We start from the raw sequence: 26511 nt of genomic DNA on the forward strand, positions 1-26511 counted from the left end.
TCTTCTAACTCTGCATCCTGGTCCTATTTATGTTGTGTCAAAAAAGGATCAAGTTGATGGAAGAAAAATTAATGTTGGTTTTGTCTGTACTACAAGTGTAAGCTGACTTTTCCAAAGAAACTGATTTGGTTTAAGACACATGTGTGTGACATAGCCACTGTTCTGCTCAATTAGGACGGAGACTCCATTGTGTCACTGTGAGGCTGCCCTTCCAGATAGATATTATAACAGTTCCTGCTTTTGCACAGGTCTCCTTAGAAGCGACAGTTCATGCAAACTAATTTGCCTGTATTTCCCATTAGTGCTGAAACAATCCAGAATGAGGCAAAGATACTGTAATTACAAAATTGTTTTGTGATTACACTAGTCATTTTCTCTCCATTGGTAGACCAACTAGAATTCAAATAAGTGCTCCCTCTTTTCTCTTAAAAACAAAACAAACAAAAATAACCCACAAAGGGACTTCCCTGGTGGCGCAGTGGTTAGGAATCCGCCTGCCAATGCAGGGGACACGGGTTCGAGCCCTGGTCTGGGAAGATCCCACATGCCGTGGAGCAACTAAGCCCGTGCGACACGACTACTGAGCCTGCGCTCTGGAGCCTACGAGCCACGGCTACTGAGCCCACGTGCCACAACTGCTGAAGCCCACACGCCTAGGGCCTGAGCTCCGCAACAAGAGAAGCCACCACAATGAGAGGCACACGCGCCGCAACGAAGAATAGCCCTCACTCGCTGCAACTAGAGAAAGCCCATGCACAGCAACAAAGACCCAACACAGCCAAAAATAAATAAAATTAAAAAAAATAATAATAACTCACAAAGCAACATTCAACTCTCTTTAAAAAAGTCAACTCTTGAGATCACCCAAAATTGTGAAAGTCTAACATTAAATTAACCACACTATCGGTTAGATTTAGATGGTTGGTCTTCTCCAAGACACCATTTAGAAGATGACTAGAGACAAAAGTTGAGTCTTTTGAAAGTCTGAAATTCACATGACAACAAACATAATATTTGGTATGGCACACTGTATGAACAAGTAAGACACTTTTCATTCCAAAGCCCTGGCTCTGTCTTGTAAAATATGTCATGGCGTGAGGTGGATCTAGGTTCTGGGCTCGGCTCTGACTTTCTGTGTGACCTTGCATAAGTGACGTCCCCACTTTGAGTTTCTTTTCTCATGAAAACATAGAACTAGATATTCTCTAAAGTCTCTTTAGACCCCTAAACTATATGATTGGTTGTTTAAAAACATCTTTAAGGCTTAAATATGCCTTATTGAACAACTGCAGTAATTTTTGTGAGAAGGGCTGGGGGTTGCTTTCATTAACTTAGAAGCTTTAAACACAGAATAGGGTGACTCATCTCCTGATTGTATAAAGCATCTGGTCCCTGTGTCCTGAAGTATCCAAATCGGCTTGTAGTAAATCACGGTCACCTCAGAAATGACCTCTTCCTCTTATGTTTTCATAGCAACCAACATTTACTACTGTCTTCCTATTAAAGTCATCTGTGTTACATTTGATTTCAAGAGCCAGGTAAGGGGCAGACTTTCCTGATGAAGTGTCCAATAGTCCTTGGAATAAATTGTCCTCCCAAATATATGATGACTTACCTTTGGATCAGGCCATGTTCATTAGCCTCTAATAGGTTTGAGGGGCTCACTGGTCTTAATTTCCTATGTGAATCTATAATTGTCCGCAGAGGTCAATTTCAGTGGATGCCTCATATAAATTAGAACTGAAGATAATGATGCCTGTTCACTTGATCAACTGAAATGACCAGCTGGGTTTAATGGGAGGAAAACAGAAACCCCTGTGAAATTGGAATAGCTTCAAAGGTGATGGAATGTAATTACTTTTCTGAAAAGTTTCTTCTCCAAAGGTGACTGGCCATTGTGCTGGTGGGCACATGGACCAGCACGTGATGAAGGTGGAAACGGCATTCAGGGCCACTGACCACATCCAAAGGCCTAAATCAAAAGTTCGCTTTCTGCTAGGGTGTTAGGGGAAAGCAGAATTTCTTTTCTGCTCTTATTTTTAATCATTTCACTCACAGTTAGAGAGGTGCTTTGAGGGATGTGCCTAATTGACTACTGAGAGGCAAAATCTAATTTAGATTGCTGCAAAAGTGTTTTCTCTTTAGAGCCATGTACCATTTTCTTGGATGTGTTATCATTATCTTTAGGGTAACACAAATTGAACTCTGAGTGAATCTTGATATCACCTGCATCAACCCCTTTATTTTACAGATGAAGAAACTGAGGTTCAGAGATGTGAATAGACTGGACTAATGTCACAAAGCTGGAAAGAGGAAGAGGCTGGGCTAGAATTCAGCAGATGAGAAGATGAAACCAAAACCAACTCCTCAGTCCAGAGTTTTCCACTTACGAGTAGCTGGAGACTTGTTCAGGGAGGAAAAAAAGATGCTCTCCGTGAAAATCACCATTTAAGATGCTCTCCGTGAAAATCACCATTTAAGAAAACTTAAGTTCTATAATGTGGGAGAGGTGCTAGCAAGCCAAAAAGGTGGAGGTGGGCAGTTGAGAGAGACAGAGAGTAAAGGAACCGGTAGCCCACAAAGCAGATGACCATTCCCCATAGCTGACCGGGGGCTCTGTCTACGTGCCTTTGGGTGCCGGGGGACAGTTTTACGTACCTGGGGTGACTGCACAGACTCAGGAGCCAGACTGCCTGCCTCGGCTTGATTCTTGACTCTGCTAATTCTGAGCTCTGTGACCTTTGGCAAGTTGCTTAAGCTCTCTGTGCCTCAGTCCCTCATCTGTATAAAAGGATGATAACATCAGTACTGACTGTTGTGAGGATTAAAAACCTTACTGTACTAACCTTACTGTAACAGAGATTAAACAAGGGTGAAATAAATTGATACATATAAGGAGCTTAGCACATACTAAGTGCTGTTAGTGTCTGCTGTTTCTTCCCTATTCACTCTATCAGAGAAAGTTTCAGAATATAGACATAAGTTGTATTTATTAATAATGTACTGAGGTGCTTTATCTGAGATAAATACCCAAGGACTCTACTAGAAAGTCATTGATAAAACCGCTTTATATGTTTAATGGATTAACTTTTCAATATGTATTATTACAATTTAAAGGTTTTTTAAAAATAAACAATTATAGGCATTTTTTTTAATTAAAAAATTCAATGATATCCATAGTTTCATATAAAAATGACAGAAATTTCATTAGCAAAACAATTAGTAAAACGGCATATCTGCTGCAAAAATTAAAGATGGATTTTCAGGGCAGGAAATTAGTGCCAAGTAAGTGAGTCCTGAAGTCAGTGGGAGAACAAGAGCAGTTCAGGGGTGCTGCATTTTCTTTTGCTACAGCATGGTTCTTGGGTAAGTCAACATTTTGCTTCCTTAAAATTTAATGTTGTCAAAGCTATCATTAACAATTTACTCAGAGTTCTTAAGAGAAAATCTTCACAAAATTAACAATGGAGATCTTCTAGTAATCAAGACCATTTCACACATGCCTGAAACAGGGACCATGTGTGTACACACCATGTGTGTACCTGGCTTTTCCCTTTCATTCTTTGAGTTAAATTCAATGGAAATTTTAAGAGAAAAAAGTCAGTTACCTATTCCCTCATTTTTTTAATGAAATAATTTTAGCAGTCACGCAGAAAAAATAGTAAAGGACTTTTCTGGAATTCGTCGCTGATTTAAGACATGGGAAGATCATGATAAGCTGCATATCTTCCAGTCACGTGATGGTAAATCTGTGGGGAAAGCAGAGTTTTAATCAGTCATTAATTATTATATTACTATACATATCAATTAATAATTACAGCATTACATAATAATCTTAGTTAACATTTCATTATAAAGCCCCACTGTTAGGCGCTCAGCAGACTCTCCATCCAACCTACTGAGGTGGAGGTTTGCTTGGAAGAAGGCAGAGGCTGTGTACAATGAGATCATCAGATGAGTTTTCACCTCCAGTTCTCACAGCCCAATAAGTGCCTTTTTACTTCTTTCTCAAAAATACTTGTCAGTTTGTTCCAAGGACAAGGGGTTGCTCCTCACCTGCCTCTCGATGTCCGCGAGCAGAGTGCTGGCACCTATTCGAAAGAGTTCTGGCTTCAGCCACTCATCCCCTAGCTCCTCCTTTATGAGAGAGAGCCATGCAAGGGAGTCCTTCGCGCTGCGGATGCCTCCTGCCGGCTTAAAGCCTATCTAAAAGGGGAGGCGGGAAAGAGAGCAATGCTTAGCATTGTTATTGGGTTGCTTTAAAAACTGGTCCTGTGTTAATACGGGGTCTCCATCCTCTCTTTTCTAAAGCCTAGTTCGCGTGTGTCCCCCCCTCCCCCCCGCAAAAGACCTTAGAGCACTGACTCATGCCCATTTACACTACAAAACGACTTTTCCAAGATTAATGGGAAGAATGTCACTGCCTCTGAGACACTAATGAGAGTTAATAACCCTCATTAACATTTCACTTACTGGAAAGTCATAAACCTCAACCATCTAGACTATAGCTGTGAACCTGGGATAAACAAGAGAGGTGTCAATAAACGGGAAAACATATCACAAAAGCCCATTCATTCTCTGTTTCTACCAGGAGGCCAGAAGAAATGTACACCTTTCAGCCCTCCATCCTGAGCTGCAAAAGAGACATATGTGGATTTAAAACAAGAGGAGAGACTCAGTGAGGCCACACTAAACAAACTAGCAGCAACCAGCAAGGAGAGGTGACAGTTACTTTAATCAACTTAACTGCAGGGACTCTTTTTCTAAGTTGTAAGTAGACCAAGTTACATAAAGCAGCCAAACAGTTAAAAAAGTACAGGTGAAAAAGACGGTGTAGGGGACCTTCACACTTCAGTAGTCTCTGAAGGTGACCACAAAACAGCACAATTCGGCCAATATCTGATGTTTACAAATGATGTCCCTGGGTCCATTTGAAAATGATAAACGTGTCCTATATACAGTAAAACCTGCTTATTTGGATATACTTGTCTCAAGAACTTGACTATCCGGTACAGTAAACACCCAAAGCCCAAGAACTAAAGCTCACGCCTTCGACCACTCAGAGTTTGGCTGCTCTGACAGGTGGCACCAGCAGGGGGTGATTGCTAACAGAATGCCAGAGAAGGGACACAATAAATGAATGGTCCCATTATCAACCTGTAAAAAATGATTAAACAGAAACCTTGATTAAATGGAGTCGGGAGACCAGAAGCAGGGGCTCTTACTCCTGGATAACAGAGCCTGACAGGAAGAAGAAAGACTGCTTTTCTGCAAAGGACTCAGCCAATGAAAAGCCCCGGACTCCTTGCTTAGTGTCCGCTGCCTTCCTTTTCCTCTCTATAAAGCACACTTCTTTCCTTGCCCTGCAGGGACTTGCATGTGGCTCGCCATGGTGGCTGATCCCAAATAAGCCCATCCTTGGCGGAGAAATAGCTAGCGGTCTACTTGCTTTAGGTCAGCAAACCCAACCCAGAAACTCCTAGTTAACCTGGACTCTACCACGTCCCTCACATCACATCCAGTGACCCACCAAGTCAAGTCCCACTGATCCCACCCTCTGAACTCGTCTATCTCCACATGTACTTTCCTCTCTACTCTCCCTTCCACTGTTTTAGTTTAGACCCTCGTCAGCCCTCACTGGAACATCGGGAGAAGCCTCCCAACTGGTTCCCCTGCCTCGGTCACACGTCACACAGCTAAGCAACAGTCGTGCAGAGATTCTAACCATATCTGCCTATCGCTCTGGAGCCCAAGTGACCCTGTAAGAGTGAGGGGGGGGGGGAGTGGGGGGAGATAGGTGGAGTCAGGTTATTTATTGAGATGAGGCAAAAAAAAAAAAAATCAATTTTAGCTCATATTAGCATACATGTTAATCACAGGAGCATTTTCTGTTAATTAGGCAGTGCTGCATATAGATTTTTCTATACAATTCAGTTGTGTCAGCAAGTCTATTTGGCAAGGTTTCGAAAGACAGTTTCTAGTGTTAAGTTTATCCTTTTTTTTTTTTTTAAGGGAGAGAATATGGAAAACATGAATCTGCAGTGAAATCAGCTATGAAATATCAAGCCTCTGCTTCTCAGGAGTGACACTAATCATGGTCTGGAAGGCGGCCTGTCACATTTTAAAACACCCCTTAAATCAATGACGTGGAAGCTTCACAGTCTAAGGGCTGCCCAGGCAGCTTGTCAACAATCCAACAAAATGCCCCTGATTTGCAGATACACACACAGGTCCTATGTGAAATCAAATGTGATCAAGATGAATACGAATTGACTTGTACCTGTTTCTCAATAAAACCAGGATGAACTTTATTTATTAGCTGAGGAAAGGGGGGATACAATCAAAAAGAAAGTAATGAAAGACAGCAAAATGTTCCTCCCTCACTACCCTGACCTAGAACACTGAACACTTAAAACTTTTATTGAAATTCTTGTGTAAGGGCTCTTTTGAGAAGGGACATGTTCACTTTTGTATCCCTAGCACATAACATAGGTTAACATAGCACATAGGTAACAACTCAATGAATGTTTACTGAAAACAAAACAGGACTGGGTCCCCACTGGAGAATTTTAGCCCCAACTATGGAGCTTATGAAACGTAGAGATGCCTGAAGACTGATCCAGGACTGCCGGGGTGAGGGCCCAGGCATCTGGAAGTATAAAAAGCTTCACATCTATTGTGATGTTCTTTGGCTGAGAATAAGAACCACTGATCTAGTGAGTGGTGGTGGTCTCATTTGGGGGGTCCAAAGCTGGAGTTCTCATTTTTACAGCTTTTCTTATATATATATATATATTTTTTTTTTAATTAGGACCATTGCAGAAAGGCTACCAAGAGGAGGTTACTCAGTTGGGTTAACTTTCATATGTAGGTCACCGTGTAGATATTTATCCTATTTGTACTCTTCTAAGATATGAAGGTATTCTGAAGGAGCAAATGCTGCAAGGAGTTCATTTCCTCTCAAACCCAGGTACCTTCTAAAAAAGGTCTCCAATTCCAAAATAAACTGAAATACAGTCACATATAAAGTCATCACATCCAGCTGGCAAAGGATTAAAGTTCTTTTTTGGGTTTCTATGCAGCAGAAATCAAGAGACTGGTTTTAAAAGATGCCTTTCAGGAAGGGAAAGTCTCATTTAAAAATAAAAATTACCTTTCTCGCCAATGATGTTAAAAAAAAATCCTTTGAGATAATTTGCAGCTAAACAAGCAACTTGAAGTGAAAAGGAAAATCCAAACTCATTTAAAAAAAAAACACCTCATACGCATTTTTCCTTTTAAATTCATATGTTTCAAAAAATATGTATTATTTTTCGAAAAGCTGACAAAAGCGAGCATATACCCTCCTCAGCTTAACAGTCTTCCAAAGAGCACCTCCAGCTGCCATAAAACGCAAAAATGGATATTTAATTCAAGAGCTATATAACGTCTAGCTACCTTTTCCCTGCTGTTTCACAGCATTTCATTATTTTGTTTAATAAGTTCATCTCCTCGAGAATTTTCTCTTCACCTCATATTATTAAAAGTAATAAGTTTTTCTGGACCGGGGGTTTCCCAACAGGAAAACCAATTTATGTGTGTCCTTCAATAATGACAGGAAAAGATTATTTCCCATTATATTGCATACTTTTCATATCACCACCACAGCTTATCATTCAATAAATGTTACTCTGCAATTCTTTCCATTCCTCAAGGAAGTTTAATTTCTGCATTAACCTGTTTTCTCTGGCCAACGCCTTACCAGAAAGCTTCTGTGCTGCAGCAGAATTAGTTCGTTAAGGAACCCATTTAGGAATCTCTCATCAGTGATAAAATTGTCTTCGGTTAATAAAAGGACATAAAGTGAGTTTACACCTTGATCACACATCCTAACACCCACACTCATACTCACTTTCTGTGAATCGCAGTTTCCCCCCAAATGTATTCTTTTGTAGTGAAAGGTAAATTAAACGTTTATCTTAATACAGGTAACGCACTCGCACCATCTGCCTATAAAGACAGTTATCGTGGCTGTGACGAGTATTGTAAATAACATTATCTTTACTCCAAAGAAAGATTTGCTGGCAATAATATATATACCTTGTTTCCAGTTTTCCAGAAGAAATCCCTAATGGCCCGTAGCATGACTATAGCTACTGGGAAGGTGGCATTTACTGTTTCTTTTCCAGTAGAGGTCTTAATGAAATCTGATCCTAAAACAAAAGGAAGAAAAAACTCCATGTTAATTCAAAAACTTATTTTTTACACTTTTGAGCCGGTGGAAGAAACGAGTTGTGTAAATTCTTTTTCCTGAAGAACACGACTTTATTTTTCATCAATTATTTGAAAAACTAAAACCAAATCTCTCTTTAAGATCATTCTGTCGACATTTTTTTTCCCCTGACCATACAATGGATTAAATCAGGCACAAATGGATTCTCACTGATCCCTGGAGCTCTTGCCTCTATATTTCCATATCAGCAATTAAAATCAAGTTGGTTTATTTAATGCAAAACTGAGAGGAATAGAAACAATGTCATGCCCTGTGCTTAGCATCATATATCATAACATTTTACGACAAAACTGGAGGGCCTACTCATATTCTTACGTGTGATAGAAAGTACACAGTATAGCTGTGACAGCACGAGGAGAATCACCGTTAGCTGATTCCTACTGCATTGTTAGCTGACGAAAGGTCTGTCTTCCAACCAGACTGTGATTTTCATGAAAGACACCATGCCTTTTCAACTAGCAAGTATTTTAAACACTTCCTGTCTCTCAAATGTATCTTAAACCTATTGATGTAGGCTTCTGCTGAAGAGAACCCCAAAACAAAATAGCACAAGGAGACAAAGAGAAGATGATAATAGTTAAGAGTCACTGAGTGCTGTGCACTATGCACTATTCTAGGTGCTTTCTAAGTACGGACTCAATCGATCCTCACAATAACTGTATAAGTACTAATATGATCCCCATTTTTAAAGAGGAAATTAAGGCACAGAAATGTAAAGTAACTTGCTTGAGGTCACACAGTAAGGGCAGGGGGTAGGTAGAATTCTAACCAAAGCAAAATAGCTTAACCCATGTGCTACAGAGTCTCTAAGAAACTTACTGAGGGTCACACAGTCAGACAGCCAAACACAGACTCCATCCTTCAGGTGGTGAACCATCCTCGCAATGCTCCGTGCAGACCACAGATCAGCAGCACAGGCACTACCAGGGAACGTGTTTAAAACATAGACTCTCGGACTTCCCTGGTGGCACAGTGGTTAAGAATCCACCTGCCAAAGCAGGGGACACGGGTTCGAGCCCTGGTCCAGGAAGATCCCACATGCCGCGGAGCAACTAAGCTCGTGCGCCACAACTACTGAGCCCACGTGCCACAACTACCGAAGCCCACGTGCCTAGAGCCTGTGCTCGGCAATGAGAAGGCACCGCTATGAGAAGCCCGTGCACCGCATCGACAAGTAGCCCTCACTCGCCACAACTAGAGAAAGCCCACGCACAGCAACGAAGACCCAACGCAGCCAGAAATAAATAAATAAGTAAATAAAATAAAATAAATTAAAAAAAGAAAGTTTGTTTAAAAAATAAAACGTAGACTCTCAGGCCCTACACCAGACCAACTGAATCATAATCTGAATAGAAACAAGGTTCCTAGGTGATTCCTGGGCCAGTTCATGGCCCTCGCCCACACAATCTGTAGAACTCTATGTAAAGCTAATCCCTGAGATTCTCCCAGGTCTGTCAAAGAAATGGTCAAAAGAAGTGGAGACAAGAAGTGGCCAAAACTTTCCCCTCTGGTTTCAACTGCAAAAGACATGCCCAGGACTACCCTGTGGATAGAAAGTTTCAAATCAACACGCCTTCAGCAAGCACACTGTGTGAAAGGCACAGTGGGAAATATAAACACAAATCATTCAAGCCCTTTCCCTCAAAAGCATACATGCTATGAGCAGGTGTAGAGGAAACATAAATCCTGGGTAATCACTTGATGAGCCAGAAGTCAGGAGATCTGGTTTCCAGCTCTGCCAGATACTGTATTTACCTTGCAAATTCCATCACCTAACCTTTCTCCTTTATAAAACATGTCTGGAAATTCTTACTTGCTTCATAGTGTTATACAAAGAATCAAAAGAAACAATCTCTGTGAAAAGACTGTGAAACCTGTCAAGTGTTATACAAACAGAAATGGAGCGAAGACCTAGGTACGGCTGCCCTCTGTGTAAGAACCACAGGAATTCTGATCTATCCAAGCAGGTCATCGGAAGCCTTCTTTCCTTTGGGCCTGTAGGTCCATTTGGGGAAATGGAGATGTGCTTGTCATGCCTGCATTCATTCAAGAAGTATTTACTGAGTGCTTACTATGTGCTGGATTCTGTTCTACATGCTGGGAACAGATCACGACACAAAACAAAGTTCTTGCCCTTGTGACTAGATTCTCTAGAAGAAAAAGACAATAAACAAAGAGCTATATAACGAAGGCCAGGTGGAGTGAAGTGTGGTGAAGAAAAATAATGCAACATAATGAGAAAGAGAGTGATGGATTTGGGGAGAGGTAGCTGTATTTAAATAGTCATCATAAAGTCATCTCTGACGAGTAAAATTCAGAGACTGATGAAGGGAATCTGTGAAAAGAGTACCACAAGCAGGGAAACAGCAAGTGCGAAGGCCCTGAAGTAGGCATAAGTTGATGAATGAGTGAATAAATGGGACTCCACAACCAATGCCTGGCCCCTACAACATCAGACATAACAAGCAAAGAGAAGAAATGAAAGCCCGCAAATAGATGTAAGAGGTGAGAGGAACATTACTAAAAAATTCACACTGAAACCGTGATGTGTTTTCCTAATAGGTGACACTGTCTTCCGATCCACTAGAAGGCTTTGGGGTACAACACTGGACCTATCTGAATTCTTCTAAGCATCTCAGAAGAGAAGATTATTAAGACAGAAGACCAAGGCCATATTTAGAGGCCTAAAAAAAAGGTACGGTCACTTAAAAATCACACCATCTAAAGTTAACCAAAAGAGCCAAACTCCCTTACGGAGGAGACTGTCTTCCTAGTACACCTAGAAGAAAACACCTACCATGGTGGCAACAGCAGCCCAGGAGCTGTAATGGTGGCCTACACATTGTTTGTGCCCCTTTCTTGACTGTATTGTTTGAAGACAGGTGCTATACCTTTCTTGTGCACTTCTGTATCCCCAGAGCGTGACACACCTGAGAAGCTTAATAAATTTTGGGTGGGTGGATGGGTGGGTGGCCACAGTTACCAAGAAAAGGCAAATTATAATACTTTTCATGTTTAACTGACTAATGGGGAAAGGAAGACAGTTTGGGGTTTCATTCCAGTCCCAGTAACAAAATTGGGCAGGTGGCTTAGAAGAAAATATCATTTTATTTATTTATTTTAAGTTCAGAACAGATTTAGATCTACAGCAACATTATGAGGACATTACAGAGAGTTCCCATATACCCCACACTCAGTTTCCCCTATTATTAGCAACTTATATCAGTATGGTACATTTGTTATAATTAATGAACCAATATTGATGTATTATTATAACCAAAATAATACTTTATTTAGATAAATAATACTTTATTTAGATTTCCTTAGTTTTACTCAGAATCCAATTTCATCCAGGATACTATAATACATTTATCATGTCCCCATAGGTTCCTCCTGGCTGTGACAGCTTCTTAGACTTTCCTTATTTTGATGACCTTGACAATTTTAAGGAGTACTTGTCAGGTATTTCATAAAATTTCTGTCAACTGGTATTGTCTGACATTTTTCTCATGATTACACTGGGGTTACATGTTTTTTGGGGACAAAAACCACAGAGGTAATGTGCCATTTTCATCACTTCACATCAAGGGTACATATTAACGATATCACTTCCCACTGTTGAAGCTGACCTTGAACACCGGTGGAGGTGGTTATTTGCTAGGTTTCTCCAGTGAAAAGTCACTCCTTTCCTCCTATTTTCCATACTGTACTCTTTGGAAAGAAGTCCTTATGTGTATCCCATGCTTTAGGAATGGGAGCTGCAAGCCACTTCCTTCAGGGTGGAGCAGCTACATATATTCTTTGGATGTTTTTGCATGGGAGACTTGTCTCTTCTCCATTTATTCATTTATTTATAATCATTTATTTATATGAGTATAGACTCAAGGATATTTATTCTTTATTTGGGTTTATAATCCAATATTACTTAATTTATTTTGTTGCTCAAATGGCTCTAGGTTTGGCCATTGGGAGTTCTTTCAGTTGCTTCCTGTTTTCCTTTGACACACCACCATCATGTGGATTTTTTGTTTTTTTAAGCACTTACTTTCTGGTACTACCAGATGCTCCAGGCTCGTCTTACATGTTTTCCACCCCCGTCCAAGAATAAGGCATTTCTCCAAAGAGCCCTGGTTCCTTTTATTGGAAAATAGTGTTAGAAACCAAGATCTTGGTGGTAGGTGTACTCATTGCTATTGTAGGGATCTTGCTTTTAGGCCTTCTCAGCTGACTGAGCGAGGAAAAATGTGTGTGTATATTCTAACCCATTTATATATACGTATATATTTACAATTCCATATTTAACTATCTACGTCTATATTAAACTAAAGACGAGTTATACTGATGTCTCCAACTCTGACCCATTACAAGGATTGTTCTAGCCCTCTCCCCTTGCTTATCTGTAAACTCCCACCCCAACAGTGAGAACCTTGCACCCACCATCCATGATCCATTTATTTAATTGTGCACATCCAGTATGCATGTATCGTGTTCTTTGAATTGTTAACCACACCATTATGGAAAACCACTGCATCAACGACTGTCTAGTCCTCACGTGCAGTTTCACTGGCCTCTAAGCTTTATAGACTAAATTCATTTATAAAGATATGTAGCTCAGCACCTTTTCTCCCACCTCCTTCAGTGAGGCTGTTTTGTACATTTGTAATACAGTTTGATTCTTTGGCCACAGTGTGCATTCCATACTGGAATCCCCTGACCCCCTAAATGGCTGTGTTCATTTGCATACATTAAGGTTCACTCGTAGTGAATCTTCTAGTGGTTTTGAAAAATGTATAGTGTTATATATCCATCTTTACAGTACCATACAGAATACTTCCACCACTCTAAAAAACTCCCCTATGCTTCACATTTTCATTTCCCCCTTACTCCAGCAATCACTGAACTTTTTACTAACTCAACAGTTTTGCCTTTTCCAGAATGTTATGTAATTGGAATCAAGCAGCCTTTCAGACTGGCTTCTTTCACTTAGCAACATGCACTTAACATTCACTTCTGTCTTTTCCTGGCTCATTTCTTTTTATTGATAAACAGTATTCCATTGCATAACTGTTCCACCATTTGTTAATCCATTCACCTATTAAAGGATATTTTGGTTGCTTCAGTTTTTGGCAAATATGAATAAAGTTGCTATAAATATTCATATGCAGGTTTTCGTGTGGGCATAAATTTTCAAATCAGTTGGGTAAATAACTAGAGGGGCAATTGCTAGATTTTACAGTAAGAACATATTAAGCTTTGAAAAAAGCTACCAAATTATCTTCCAATGTAGCTACACCATTTTGCATTCCCAACAGTAACGAATGAGAGTTCCTGTTGCTCTACATCTTCAGTAGCATTTGGTGGCGTCAATTTTTGAACTTTAGGCAATCTAACAGGTATGCAAATAGGTCAAGTACAGATTATATTTTGTTAGATTAGATTATACCTAAGTATGTCAATTATGAATTACTATTGTAAATGGTAGTTTTCCTAAATTTCAAATTCTGTTTGTCCATTACAGTAAATAGGAAAGAAACAGACTTTTGTATATTAATCTTGTATCATGAAACCTTGGTAAACTCACTTAGTAGATTCAGGAGTTTGTTGTTTTGGAGAGATTTTCTCCATAGACAGGGAGGTCATCTACAGAGAAAAACAGTTTTATATCTTTCTTTCTGTATTAATATCCTGTTGCTGTTGTAACAAATTATAACAAACTTGGTAGCTTAGAGAAAAAGAAATTTATTCTCTCACCGTTCTGGAGGCCAGAAGTCCCAAATCAAGGTGTGAGCATGGCTGCCCTCCCTGTGGAGGCTCTCAGGAGAACATGTTCCTTGTCTCTGTAACTTCGTATGGCTGCCAGCATTCCTTGGATGCATCACTCTAATCTCTGTCTCCACCTGCACATTGCCTTCCCTTCTGTGTGTGAGCTTAATATTCCTTTGCCTTTCTCTTATAAGGACGTATGTGATGGCATTTTGAGTCTACTCAGATAAGCCGGAATAATAACTTCATTTCAAAATCCTTAATTTAAACACATCTGCAAAGGCTCTTTTTTCCCCCCCAAAAAAGGTAATATTCACAGGTTCTAGCGATTAGGATGTAAACCTATCTTTGGGAGCCATTATCAGTCTACCACACTTCCCAATCTTTATACATTGTATTTCCTTTTCTTGTCTTATTGCACCAGCTAGGACTTCCAGTAAAATGTTGAGTAGGAGTGGTGAGAAAGAACATCCTTCCCTGTTCTTAGAGGGGTCTTAGGGGAAAAGCATCCAGTTCCCCAGCATATTAGCTAAAGTTTGTTTGTAGATATGTTTTATCAAGCTGAGGCAGTTCCCTCTATTCCTAGTTTGCTGAGAGATTTTATTATGAATAGGTGTTGGAATCTGTCAAATGCCAAAATTGTACCAATTGGTATTGGCATACATTTTTTTCTTTTAGCTTGATATGGTGGATTACATTACATTGAACCAGCCTTGCATATCTGGAGTAAATCCCAGTTGGCTGTGGTATATTATTCTTTTTATAAACTGGGCTCATTTTGCTACTATGTTATTGAGGATTTTCACATCTATGTTCATGAGTGACAATTATCTATAGTTTTTCTTTCTTGTAATGTCTTTATCTAGTTTTAGTACTAGGGTAATGATGGTCTCACAGAGTGAGTGCTCTCTCTTCTATTTTCTGGAAGAGACTGTGGAGAATTGGTATTATTTTCTTCCTTAAATGTTTGGTAGAATTCATCAGTTAAACCATCTAGAGAGCTAGTACTTTCCTTTTTGGAAGGTTTTAATTATTTTTCTTTAATAATTTATTAAAGTATTAAATATCATTATATTATTAAATAAATAAGCAAATTCATTATTTTATAACACTCTATAATTAAAACATTTTATAAAATAAATAAAATTAAAATAACATCATTAATAGGCATAGGCCTATTCAGACTATTTCTCTCTGTGGGAGTTTTGGTTGTTCATATCTTTCAGGAAATTGATCCCTATAACCTACATTTTCAAACTGTGGGCAAAGAGTTGTTCATAGTATTCCTTTATTATTCTTTTAATGATCATAGGAACAGTTATGATCTCTCATTTCTGATATTAGTATTCTCTCTTTGATTCTTGGTTATTCTGACTAGAGGTTTATCAATTTGATTGATCTTTTCAAAGAACCAGCTTTTAGGGTTTTAAAATTTTCTCTATTGTTTTTGTTTTCAATTTCATTTCATTTCTGCTCTAATTTTTATTTCTGCTGTTCTGCTTGCCTTAGACATAAATTATGGTTCTTTCCCTATGTCCTAAGGTAGAAGCTGAGATTATTGATTTTTGATCATTCTTTTCTAATATATGCATCTAATGTTATAAATTTCCTTCTAAGCTTTCCTTTTGCACCATTTCACAAATTCTGATGAGTTATATTTTAATTTTCATTTAATTCAAAAGAAATTTTTAACATTTTTCTTGAGAATGTCTTGAACTATGCATTATTTAGAAGTATGTTGTTTAATTTCCAACTATTTGGGAGATTTTCAGCTGTCTTTCTGTTATTGATTCCTAGTTTAGTTCCACTGTAGTCCAAGAACATACTGTGTATGGTGTCTATTCTTTTAAACATTAAAGTGTGTTTTAAGAGCCAGGATGTGTCCTTTCTTGGTGAATGTTCCATGTGAACTTGAAAATATGTATTCTGCTGCTGTTGGATGGAGTTCTCTATAAACATCAATTTGATTATGTTGATTAATAAGGCTACTCAGGTCAACTACGTCCTAGCTGATACTTCTGCTTTCTTGAGCTATCAACTACTGAAAGAGGGGTCTTGAAGTCCAGCTATAATAGCAGATTTGTCTATTTCTCTTTTCAGTTCTACCAGATTTTGCCTCATATTTTAATGCTCTGTTGTTAGGTGCATACATGTTTAGGATTGTTTAGGATGTCTTCTTGGAGAAATGACCCCTTTATTATTATGCAATGTCCTTCTTTACCCCTGAAAATGTTCCTTTTTCTGAAGTCTGCTTTGTCTGAAATTAATACCCCTACTTCTGCTTTCCTCTGATGTTAGCAGGGTATATCTTTCTCCATCCCTTTACTTTGAACCTTCAAAGTCTTTATATTTAAAGTGGCTTTCTTACAGACAACATATAATAGGGTCTTATTTTTTATAATTAATTATACCTTTTTCTATTTGTTGTATTTTTTATTAATTGTTACACCTTTTTCTACCTTCTCTGGTTTTAACTGAGCATTTTATATGATTCCATTTTATCTCCTCTCAGCATATCAATTACACTTCTTTTGTATATTTTTTTAGTGGCTGCCCTAGAGCTTTCAATATACATTTTTAACTAATCTACCTTCAAATAACACTATATTGCTACACAAGTACTGCAGTTACCTTTCAACCAAGTATTCCTAATTTCTCCCTCCTATCCCCATAACACTGCTGTAATTCATCTTCACTTATCCATATGGTATAATCTTTAAACAGTTATCTTTTAGATCAACTGAGAAAGAAACATAATTTCTTTTTGTTCTTCACTTATCCTTTCTCTGATGGCCTTCCTTTTTAATGTAAATCAGAGTTTCTGACCTATATAATTCTCCTCCTTCCAGAAGAACATTTTAACATTTCTTATAGGGCAGATCTGCTGGCAATGATTTCCCTCGGTTTTTAATATGTCTAAGTCCTTCACTTTTGAAGGGTAATTTCACTGAATATAGATTTTTAGGTTGGTGGGTTTTTTTTCCTTTGATACTTTAATTATTTCACTCTACTTGCTTCTTGCCGACACGGTTTCCAATGAGAAGTCCACTGGAATTGTTTCCTTTTCCTTTTCTCTGGCTTTTTTCTGAAATTTTCTATTTGTCTTTGGTTTTCTTCAGTTTGAATATTATATATCTAGATGTAGTGTTTTTTGTTTGTTTGTCTGTTTGTTTTTGATATTTATTCTGCTAAGTGTTTGAGCTTCCTGGATCTGCAGTTTGGTATCTGTCATTAATTTTGGAAAATTCTTGGCTATTATTACTTCAAATATGCTGTCTATTCAATTTTCTCTTTCTTCAAGTATTTCAGTTACATGTGCCACACCTTTTGAAATTGTTCCAGTTTTTGAACGTTCTGGTTTTTTTCATCCATTCTTCTCTTCACGTTTCAATTTAGCAGATTTCTTTTGACCTATCTTCATAGTCACTGATTCTTTCCACAGCCCTATCAGTCTACTGATAAGGTATTCTTCATTTCTGTTTCAGTGTTTTTGATTTCTAGCATTTCCTTTTGAGTTTTTCTTAGGGTTTCCATCTCTCTGTTTATATTACGTATCATTCCTTCATGTTGTCTACTTTTCCCATTAAAATCATTAACATATTAGTCATAGTTACTTTAAATTTCTTTCTGATAATTCTAACATATCTGACTGGTTCTGATGTTTGTTTGTCTCTACAGATTGTGTTTTTTCTTGCCTTTTAGCATCTCTTGTAATTTTCTCTTTTTTTAATATTTTTTTAAATTTTTATTTATTATTTTTGGCTGCACTGGGTCTTCGCTGCTGCGTGCAGGCTTTCTCTAGTTGCAGTGAGCAGGGGCTACTCTTTGTTGCAGTGCACTGGCTTCTCATTGCGGTGGCTTCTCTTGTTGCAGAGCACGGGCTCTAGGCACGCGGGCTTCAGTGGTTGTGGCACACAGGCTCAGTAGTTGTGGCCCGTTGGCTCTAGAAGGCAGGCTCAGTAGCTGTGGTGCACGGGCTTAGTTGCTCCACAGCATGTGGGACCCTCCTGGACCAGGGCTCGAACCAGTGTCCCCTGCATTGGCAGGCGGATTCTTAACCACTGTGCCACTGGGGAAGTCCCTCTCTTGTAATATTCTGTTGAATGCCAGTCGTGACATCAGGTAATAAGAATTGAGATAGATGGGACTTCAGTGTGAGATTTTATGTTAATCTGGCTAAGAGTTGGGCTGTGTTTAGTATCTGTTGTAGCCACAGGTATTGGAGACTTCACGTCCTATAACATCCTGGTTTTTGTCTCTCATGTTTACTTCAGGCTTCCTAAGTCTTCCTACTTAGAGACAGTCTATGTCTTTTAGCTCTGTCAGTCATAATCCACTGGATTACTGGAGCCCTACTGCTGTGATGATAGTGTATGGGAGAGAGGAAGTATTTTATAATCTTATTAAATTTCAGTCTTTAAGTGGGCCTTTGTCCTTGGGCTGTAACCTTCATGAGTGTGTCTTGGCTCTTCTCCCCTACTTTGGTGAGGTAGGAAGACTAGAGTGAAATGCCCTCCCAGGTAGGATAAGGTTCTAATAAAGTCTTTTGCCCTGGAAAGTGGACCTTTGACAGGGAGAATGCTCTGGGCGTATTTCATAATGATTATCTTCCCCTTCCCCTGCCACAGCCAAGAGAGGATCTTTCTTGGCTCTTCACTGTGAGAACCTGGGGTTCCTGGAGGGAAAAGCCACAAAAGTGTGGGGGCCACATGCAGCCTCCATCACTTTGTCAAAATTACCGCTTAAGTGTTCCTACCAGTTTATGGCTCTAGCGGGTAAGCAGATCTCAGCTGTGACTCTCAGGATCTTCCTGTCTCTACAGATTTCAAGGTGGCAGTTTGCCCTGTGACTTAAATTCCTTAATGGGTCTGAGAAAAGTCACTGATTTTCAGTTTACTTGGCTTTTTCTTGCTCCAAGGACAGTTATGACAGTTTCCAAGCTCTTCACATGTCAAAGCTGACACCAGAAGTCCTTAAATTTTAATGCAAGACTTTATTGTCCAGAAATCACATATGGATAAACATACAAATTATATACAGAATTTACAGTGTTTTGGACAGATGCCAAGTAAGTACTATAGTCAACAAGAAATAGAAAGGTTCAGATTCACTTTAGCAAAAACAAGGGAAGGTTTCACGGAACGGGGAATTTGGGAGAGACCTTGAAGGAGAGATAAAATGTAAAGATGAGAGGGCAGATGGAAGAAAACCACCCTTAGAAGAAACACCAAAAGCGCAGAAGGTGCAAGACGCATCCCAACAATAATAAACGGATGCATCTAAGGAATCTCTGGGAGGGACAGAGAGCAGAGACAGGGAGTGGTGATATTTGGGGCGCGTGTGTCAATGCGTGTTTTAAAAACTGACTGTAAAAATCCCTTGATCACCTGAGATCAGTGTTTAAGATACTAAATTGGGTGTCTGTGCTGGAGAGGTTGAGGAAGGACAACTGAGAATCAGAGACCACATAAGAGATTCAAATAGCAGGGAGGTAGGCACCCCTGGCCATTTCTTTAAATCCAGGAATAAGGCCGAGCTTTAATTACACAAAATACTTTAGAAAGTACACTCGTATTTTACAACTGTCAAAAGAACAATGGATTTTCCAGTGGGACTAGGTAGGCACACACTTTGTTTTACTTATTTTAATATTGCTTCCCTTGCCTCCTCTGCTAAAACAAAATTACCTTAGAGAAATAAATGCTAGATTTCGAATTACCAACACCACAGAGCACCAGAGATTCTCCTCAGAGCTCATGTAAATCCAACATTAACCAAGCTCACCTCTGCTCAGCTTGGAGAAAAAAACCTTATGAGAAAATATCTCACAATTAAAATAGCTGTCCATATAAATGTTCTTTCATCAGTGCCCATAATTTCAATGAAATAACTAAACTAGGAGATGAAAGGCCTGAAGAGTCAAAAGTAACACATTAAATAGACTAGTATTCAAATGTGATTGGCTGAAATTAAAATTAATAATAAATTTATAGTATGATATTATATTGTATTTTTTTATTTTCCTAATTTGAAATCTCTAGCACAAGACTTTTTTCGTGGTCTAAAGCAACTCAAAGCTTTTCTAAGGCCTATAATTGCAAGTCTCCCTGGTACAGTTTCATTAAAAACTTTCATTAAGCAACAGCTGCCCTTGTATACGGTCTTCTAATCAATTCGGTCAAACAGAATGACTTCTAATCAGCTGTTGATAAAAATAGAAGATGAAATTCTAATTCTAATAGATTAACCACAAACTCAAGACAGTCTTCAAAATCCATCTAGCTCTATTCTCCAGTGGATTTAATGACTATTCAGCAACTCATTACTAAATAGAACAAGATGAACATTTTCCAGTTCATTAAAGAAATGTACTATGTATTTTTGCATTGTCCTCATGATTCGTTACAGGGAGTCTTAATTACAAGATAATGGATAATGGTTATTAAATGCAGACTGCAGTAATGAAGCTCTATTCATTTGCGAACCTCAGAGACTGCAAAGAGAAGAAAATAAAATTACTAGCTTCAAAAGATTAACGGATCAAATTATTATTCAATTTTAAAATCTCATTCAGACTTCATAGAAACAAGAAGAGATTAAAAACTAGTATTAAGACCAAAGTAGTACATTTAAAAAAATAATATCTTAAGGCTATTACTGCATAATAAGCTTCAGATGTGATTATTAGAAAAACATACAGCTAACAATGGGAAAACATACATTTTTATTTCCTGAACAAATCTTACTTATGAGATAGGAAGTTACTGGTAGGATCTTAAAGGGCGTCTTGGTGAACATGGAAGATATATGCTACTAGGCTACAAAAGAACAGCACAATGGAAGGTATTATGAACATTTTATACCTCACTAATGAAAAATAGGATTTAAAATCAACTGTCGCTTGAGAAAGCTTGTCATTAAGTGGAATTCATGCCAACCCTATAATAAGAGCTTCTGGGCACATTATTCATTAGCACCATGTTTTCTATTGCTCTGTAAGAAATCACCGATTCAAGTTAGCAAGAGAGTTTTGTATGGTAATTCTGACACTAATTTATACTTGCAATCTGCAATGGGACACTTTAAAAAAAAAACCAAAAAACAAAGGTACTGTACAAAAATATGAAGCCCCCAATTAAAACCATATTCTTAGATATTGTATTCTTTCACTCATCGTAGGCTTGAAAATAATTTGGGGTGAGATATAAAGATCCAGTGTATGGCTGAAGAGCTGGCCAGAGTAAGGATGGAAGCAGAAGGCCCCTGTGGAGATATCAACATGGTGCTCCTGCCCAGTCTGGAAGTACACCACAAAGCCATCCTTATGTGATCCAGGGATATTGGCTAATCTTGTGAAAAGTGGAGGAAATGTTTTCCAGAAGAAAGAGGAAAGCCTAAGAAGGAAAGAAAAAAATAGAAACACAAGCTCTCTCAGTTCTTTCCTTCAATCTGAAGAGTGAGCTCTGGAAATACTTCTCATTTGGTCCAGTCCATCACATGAACAAAGCAACAGAGATCACAGTTAAGCAGTAAGGCATGTTCAAGCAGAATGGCAATCAGAAAGCAATCACAATCTCAGAGTTGGAAAATATCTCAAATACCCTAAGGGTAAGATTAGCTCATGATAACCACATTCCTTGCAGTTGCCTTCCCCTCAATAAAAATAAAAAGGTGGCCATTTAAAACAATGCAGAACAGTATGATCCAAATGAAATGCCAGGTAGGAACTCTGACTATATAATCCTTGGTAATTGACAATAATGTCCCTAAGGAGAATATTCTAAACAATTATGGTAACCATACAAAGATATATGGTAGAATGGCTTGACACAAACAAGAGTTCTTGAGCTATGTCTAATATGCCAGAAGTTTCCTTTCACTTCTAAAACTTAGGTTACTTCAAATGAGTTTTAGAACTAGAATAATGCTAGAGATGAGTAACCAATCGATGCAAGTAACATCTATTTTATAGTGGATTTAAAGTGTGTAATTTTTCAAACAACTTTAAATAGGTTTTTTTTTCCAATTTGATAAAAAGATTATTTAACTCAAATGTTTATAAGACCATATTGTCAGCATTTTGGGCCAAGACGGGAAATGGGAAACAGCAGAATGTCCCCTAAACCGATCTCTAAACCTCCTAATTCTACTATTGTATTAATGCTCCTGAGGATGTATCCGCATACAGTCAAGAGTTCAGAAATGGGCTTCCTAAAATCACGCTGTCCTTCCTAGTTTTCACCTCTCTCCTTCCTTCTCCCTCTTTTTTTTTTTTTTTTTAATTTTTTTTTATTTTATTTTATTTATTTATTTTTTATGGCTGTGTTGGGTCTTCGTTTATGTGCGAGGGCTTTCTCTAGTTGTGGCAAGCGGGGGCCACTCTTCATCATGGTGCGCGGGCCTCTCACTATCGCGGCCTCTCTTGTTGCGAAGCACAGGCTCCAGACACGCAGGCTCAGTAGTTGTGGCTCATGGGCCCAGTTGCTCCACGGCATGTGGGATCTTCCCAGACCAGGGCTCGAACCCGTGTCCCCTGCATTGGCAGGCAGATTCTCAACCACTGCGCCACCAGGGAAGCCCCCTTCTCCCTCTTTTGAGTAAAGTTACCAAGGAAGGAGAGTTGGGAAAGTAAACCCTAGAAGATTATGTCGTTAAAACAAAAGGTTCGGGCTTCCCTGGTGGCGCAGTGGTTGAGAGTCTGCCTGCCAATGCAGGGGACACGGGTTCGAGCCCTGGTCTGGGAGGATCCCACATGCCGCGGAGCGACTGGGCCCGTGAGCCACAATTACTGAGCCTGCGCGTCTGGAGCCTGTGCTCTGCAACAAGAGAGGCCCGCGCACCGCGATGAAGAGTGGCCCCCGCTTGCCACAACTGGAGAAAGCCCTCGCACGGAAACGAAGACCCAACACAGCCAAAAATAAATAAATAAATAATTAAAAAAAAAAAAAAAAACAAAAGGTTCTGAAATTAGATAGTGGGGGTGGGTTGCACAACTTTGTGAATATACTAAAACCCCCTGAACTGTACCCTTTCAAGGTGAATTTCATCTTACAGGAATTATATCTCAATTTAAAACAAAAAAAGAAAACAAAGGACGTGTGATAATGACAGAGAAAGGAGGAGAAAAAGGAAAACTAGTACAACTAAACTCTAGGTAAAATTATCAATCAGTTGACAAATTGAGTACCTATAATCATCTGTACCCTCACCCCTTTCCTGAACTCACATCTTAAGGCTACTTCCAGTCATCTCCGTAAGTAGTTTCCCACTAGCTCCCAAGTATGGCATCCATAAACCAGGTCTCCTCTCTCATCGCCATTAATGACTGCAACATAACATTTAGCTGTCACTGGTCTAAACAGATGTGGTTATCAATTGGTAATGCTTTACTCTGTAGATGAGGTTAACCAAATGAACGACATTCATTTTAATTAAGCATTAAACAACCTACAGCATCACGAATGAAGGAAAATACTTCAACACACTTATCATTATAGTTCCTTAAAAAAATTTTTTTAAAGAATGGTACCACCACTGAGAATTTCATGTGGGCCAAAGAGAGAATTTTGTTTAAAAGACCTTTTACGACCAGCTCAGTGATGCCTACTGGGGTCACTGACTCTTATCCTGGACATAGTCTAGGACTGCTTTGTCCAATGTAGTAGTCACTAACCAATGTGGCTACTGAGCACGAGAAAAGTGGTTAAGTCCAAACTGGGATGTGCCATGAGTTAAGTCCAAAAATACTCATGGGTTTTTGAAGAGTTAATACAAAAAATAAAATGTAAAATATCTCACCAATAATTTTCATATTGATTATACACTAAAATGATATATTGTGGATTTATTGGGTTAAGTAAAATATATTTTTATAATTACTTTTACCTGTTTCATTTTACTTTATTAGTGTGGCTATCAAATTTCTTAAAAATTATTTATCTCTATAAGACAGCACTAGTCCAGAGCTTCAACGAGACACCAAAATTTGTAATCACCTTGCGTAGGCTACAATTTGATATCCTTTTAAACTAAGATTCTTTAAATGTTGCTTTAAATTCATTTAGAAAAAAAAGGCTTAATTCTGCCTAAAAGTAGAATAAGAAGATCCCTGGTAACAGCACTTAACTGTATTCTCTCTTGTCCAAAAACTTTGGCTCTGCGCCTCCCGATTTGAATACTTCACTCAGCCAAACAAAAGCCCTGTAATTAACTGGACCCATCCTCCTTAGAAAACAGAGAAGATCTGTTTGGAGAACAAAAGAGCATGTCCCTAGAATGTCTTAGGCCCAATCCCAATCACATATTGTAGAGGAATCCTAGTAAACTCAATTTTCTCCGTCTTGAATGTTTTCAGTGTTATCAATGCCTTTTATGGATTAGCACCCCGGGAAACTGGCCAGCTGACTAGTCCCTTAATCCTGTCTGAAACTGGCCTTGCTTTTAGTTTTCAAACATACGGGAGTAACTCTAAAACTACACTTACAAACTCATGACAGTGCTCAGTCCAACCACTCTATCCCAACCCTTCGATAGCCATCCAACTAATATTTACTGAGCACCTACTATGTGTTAGTATTGTTGTAAAATGGGGGACACAGCAGAGTACAAAACAAGGCTTTCCTTTATGGGGCTCTGCACCATTAGAGGCAACAATGACTTAGTTATATAAGTTATACCTGTTTTTCTCTTTCTCTTGGTCTGGCTACCTAAAAAAATGTTTTATCTGTCTCCATCACATTACCCTCTTTTTCAGAAAGCTGGTGGCACTGTGAGAAGAAAAAAAAAAAAAAAAGATTCATGACATTAGGCCAGTAGCCTATGATCAAAAGAAGATGCCAAAAATATGCACAGGCATTGTCACGGTAGAGGTATAATAGTTTGGATAAAATAGTAAAGTGTTTTAGACTCAATATAAGATGAAAACATCAATCTATAGATCAAGTTACCAATGCCAAATGCCTCAAAATCAAAATGCTTTCCTTTTGGGCCAGCTACAGCTGAACTTATGATGTAGGGATTTACTATGGTAAGTAAATGTCCTCTATTGATATAGTAGTTTTAAAGTCATCTTATCTTAAAATGACACAACCATACCTAACACATCTTTTTCTCCTTCCCATCTGCTGGGAGGGAAGAGGCAGATGGAACCTCAATACAGGGTAAAATGTGATTTGGTATCACTATACTTTGGCAGAGAAGAGTAAAATGAAAAAGTGTTTTAACAAAATAACAGCTGAATTTCATTCTGATTGCGCTTTCTATTGTCACTAACAAGTTTGGAATATATAGAATATATATTAACATTAAAAGTCAGGAATGCTTGTGTGGAATCTATTAAATTGAGAGAAAATTACTCAAACTAAAGAAACAGCTGCTTCAAATGGACTTAGAAATACATTTTACTGAACAAAAGCAAGCTAGAAAATTAGGCTACTTTATCAGAATTAGAAAGTGCTATGAATTTTAAACACAAAGCTTTTAAAAACAATGAAGAGCATATTTGAGATTATCATACCTCAATGTCGTCATAAATCTTTTTTTTTTTCCCCAACAATTGATGATAAGTATGTAGAGTGACTTTTTACAGTGACCTGTCTTTCATAAAAGAAGTTGTGTTAATTTTCCTAAGGGGTGTTATCTCTAGGTGACTGTTTCACTGTACCTGGAGATTCATCTGCTTCCCATCAGCAGATCCATAGATGGGTGAACCTTGAAAAGCTCTGAATGGAAAGTATTTACCAGGTGGAGCTCTCTGGCCAGCCATCTGGGTTATGCAGTTAGCACTTACCAACCACTTACAAAGACAATGCCGCCTCTGTTCACAAATCGTTTTCAAGTTTAAATTCTCGCTATTTTTCAACTAGTCACACTTTCATTTTTATCTTTATTCCTTTTCACTCAGCCACCACCAGAGACCTTGAGTCGTCAACAAAAGACGGATATGCTGGTAAAAGAAAAAGTGACAGAGCCCAGCAGATCTCATCTGTGGGTGAGGGTATAATCAGAATGGGTCACCACAAGCTTTTGCCAAGTCATATGCACCATCAGGATGTTAGGGTCATTCACAAATTCCTGAAAACGCACCAGGCAGGGAAAAGGAGGAAGAAGAGGTCTGTGAACTGGGCAGGAAGAATGGTTCTGACCTAGACTGTGCAGAAGTCAAGAGTTAATACAACGTGCCTGCATGCTGGATCCATTTTACATATTAACCAGAACTCATGTAAGACCTCCCTGGACGCCACACTTTTTTTTCCCTGCAAGGCACTGCCTTGACAGTGAATAAATATATATGCTCGTATCCTGTATTCCCCTCATAGCAGAAGGGCTACAGGTTCCTTTTCCAAAACTCTCAAACAGAAATTGCATATAACCATATGGTAAGAATGTGTATTTCAGACAAATAGTTTACACCACACACTAAATACAGGGGCTTTATCTGTCTTTAACAAAACTTCCTATTACAAAACTAATAAGTC

The 26511-nt window shown here is 38.7% G+C and overlaps 1 protein-coding gene across 1 annotated transcript in view; it reads right to left on the reverse strand.

Annotated features, from left to right (window-relative positions):
* Window positions 1-26511, reverse strand: part of DERA (deoxyribose-phosphate aldolase) — a 163637-nt gene that overhangs the window by 42291 nt on the left and 94835 nt on the right. The window contains exons 7-9 of the mRNA XM_082421945.1: window positions 8080-8192; window positions 4057-4206; window positions 2659-3749 (exon numbers count right to left, since the gene is read on the reverse strand). Coding sequence (XP_082278071.1) covers window positions 3693-3749; window positions 4057-4206; window positions 8080-8192 — 320 coding nt within the window. The 3' untranslated portion in view covers window positions 2659-3692. The remainder of the gene's footprint in view (window positions 1-2658; window positions 3750-4056; window positions 4207-8079; window positions 8193-26511) is intronic.

The sequence above is a fragment of the Balaenoptera physalus genome (genome assembly GCF_965194825.1).
Source record: "Balaenoptera physalus genome assembly, chromosome: 13".
Classification (NCBI taxonomy): domain Eukaryota; kingdom Metazoa; phylum Chordata; class Mammalia; order Artiodactyla; family Balaenopteridae; genus Balaenoptera; species Balaenoptera physalus.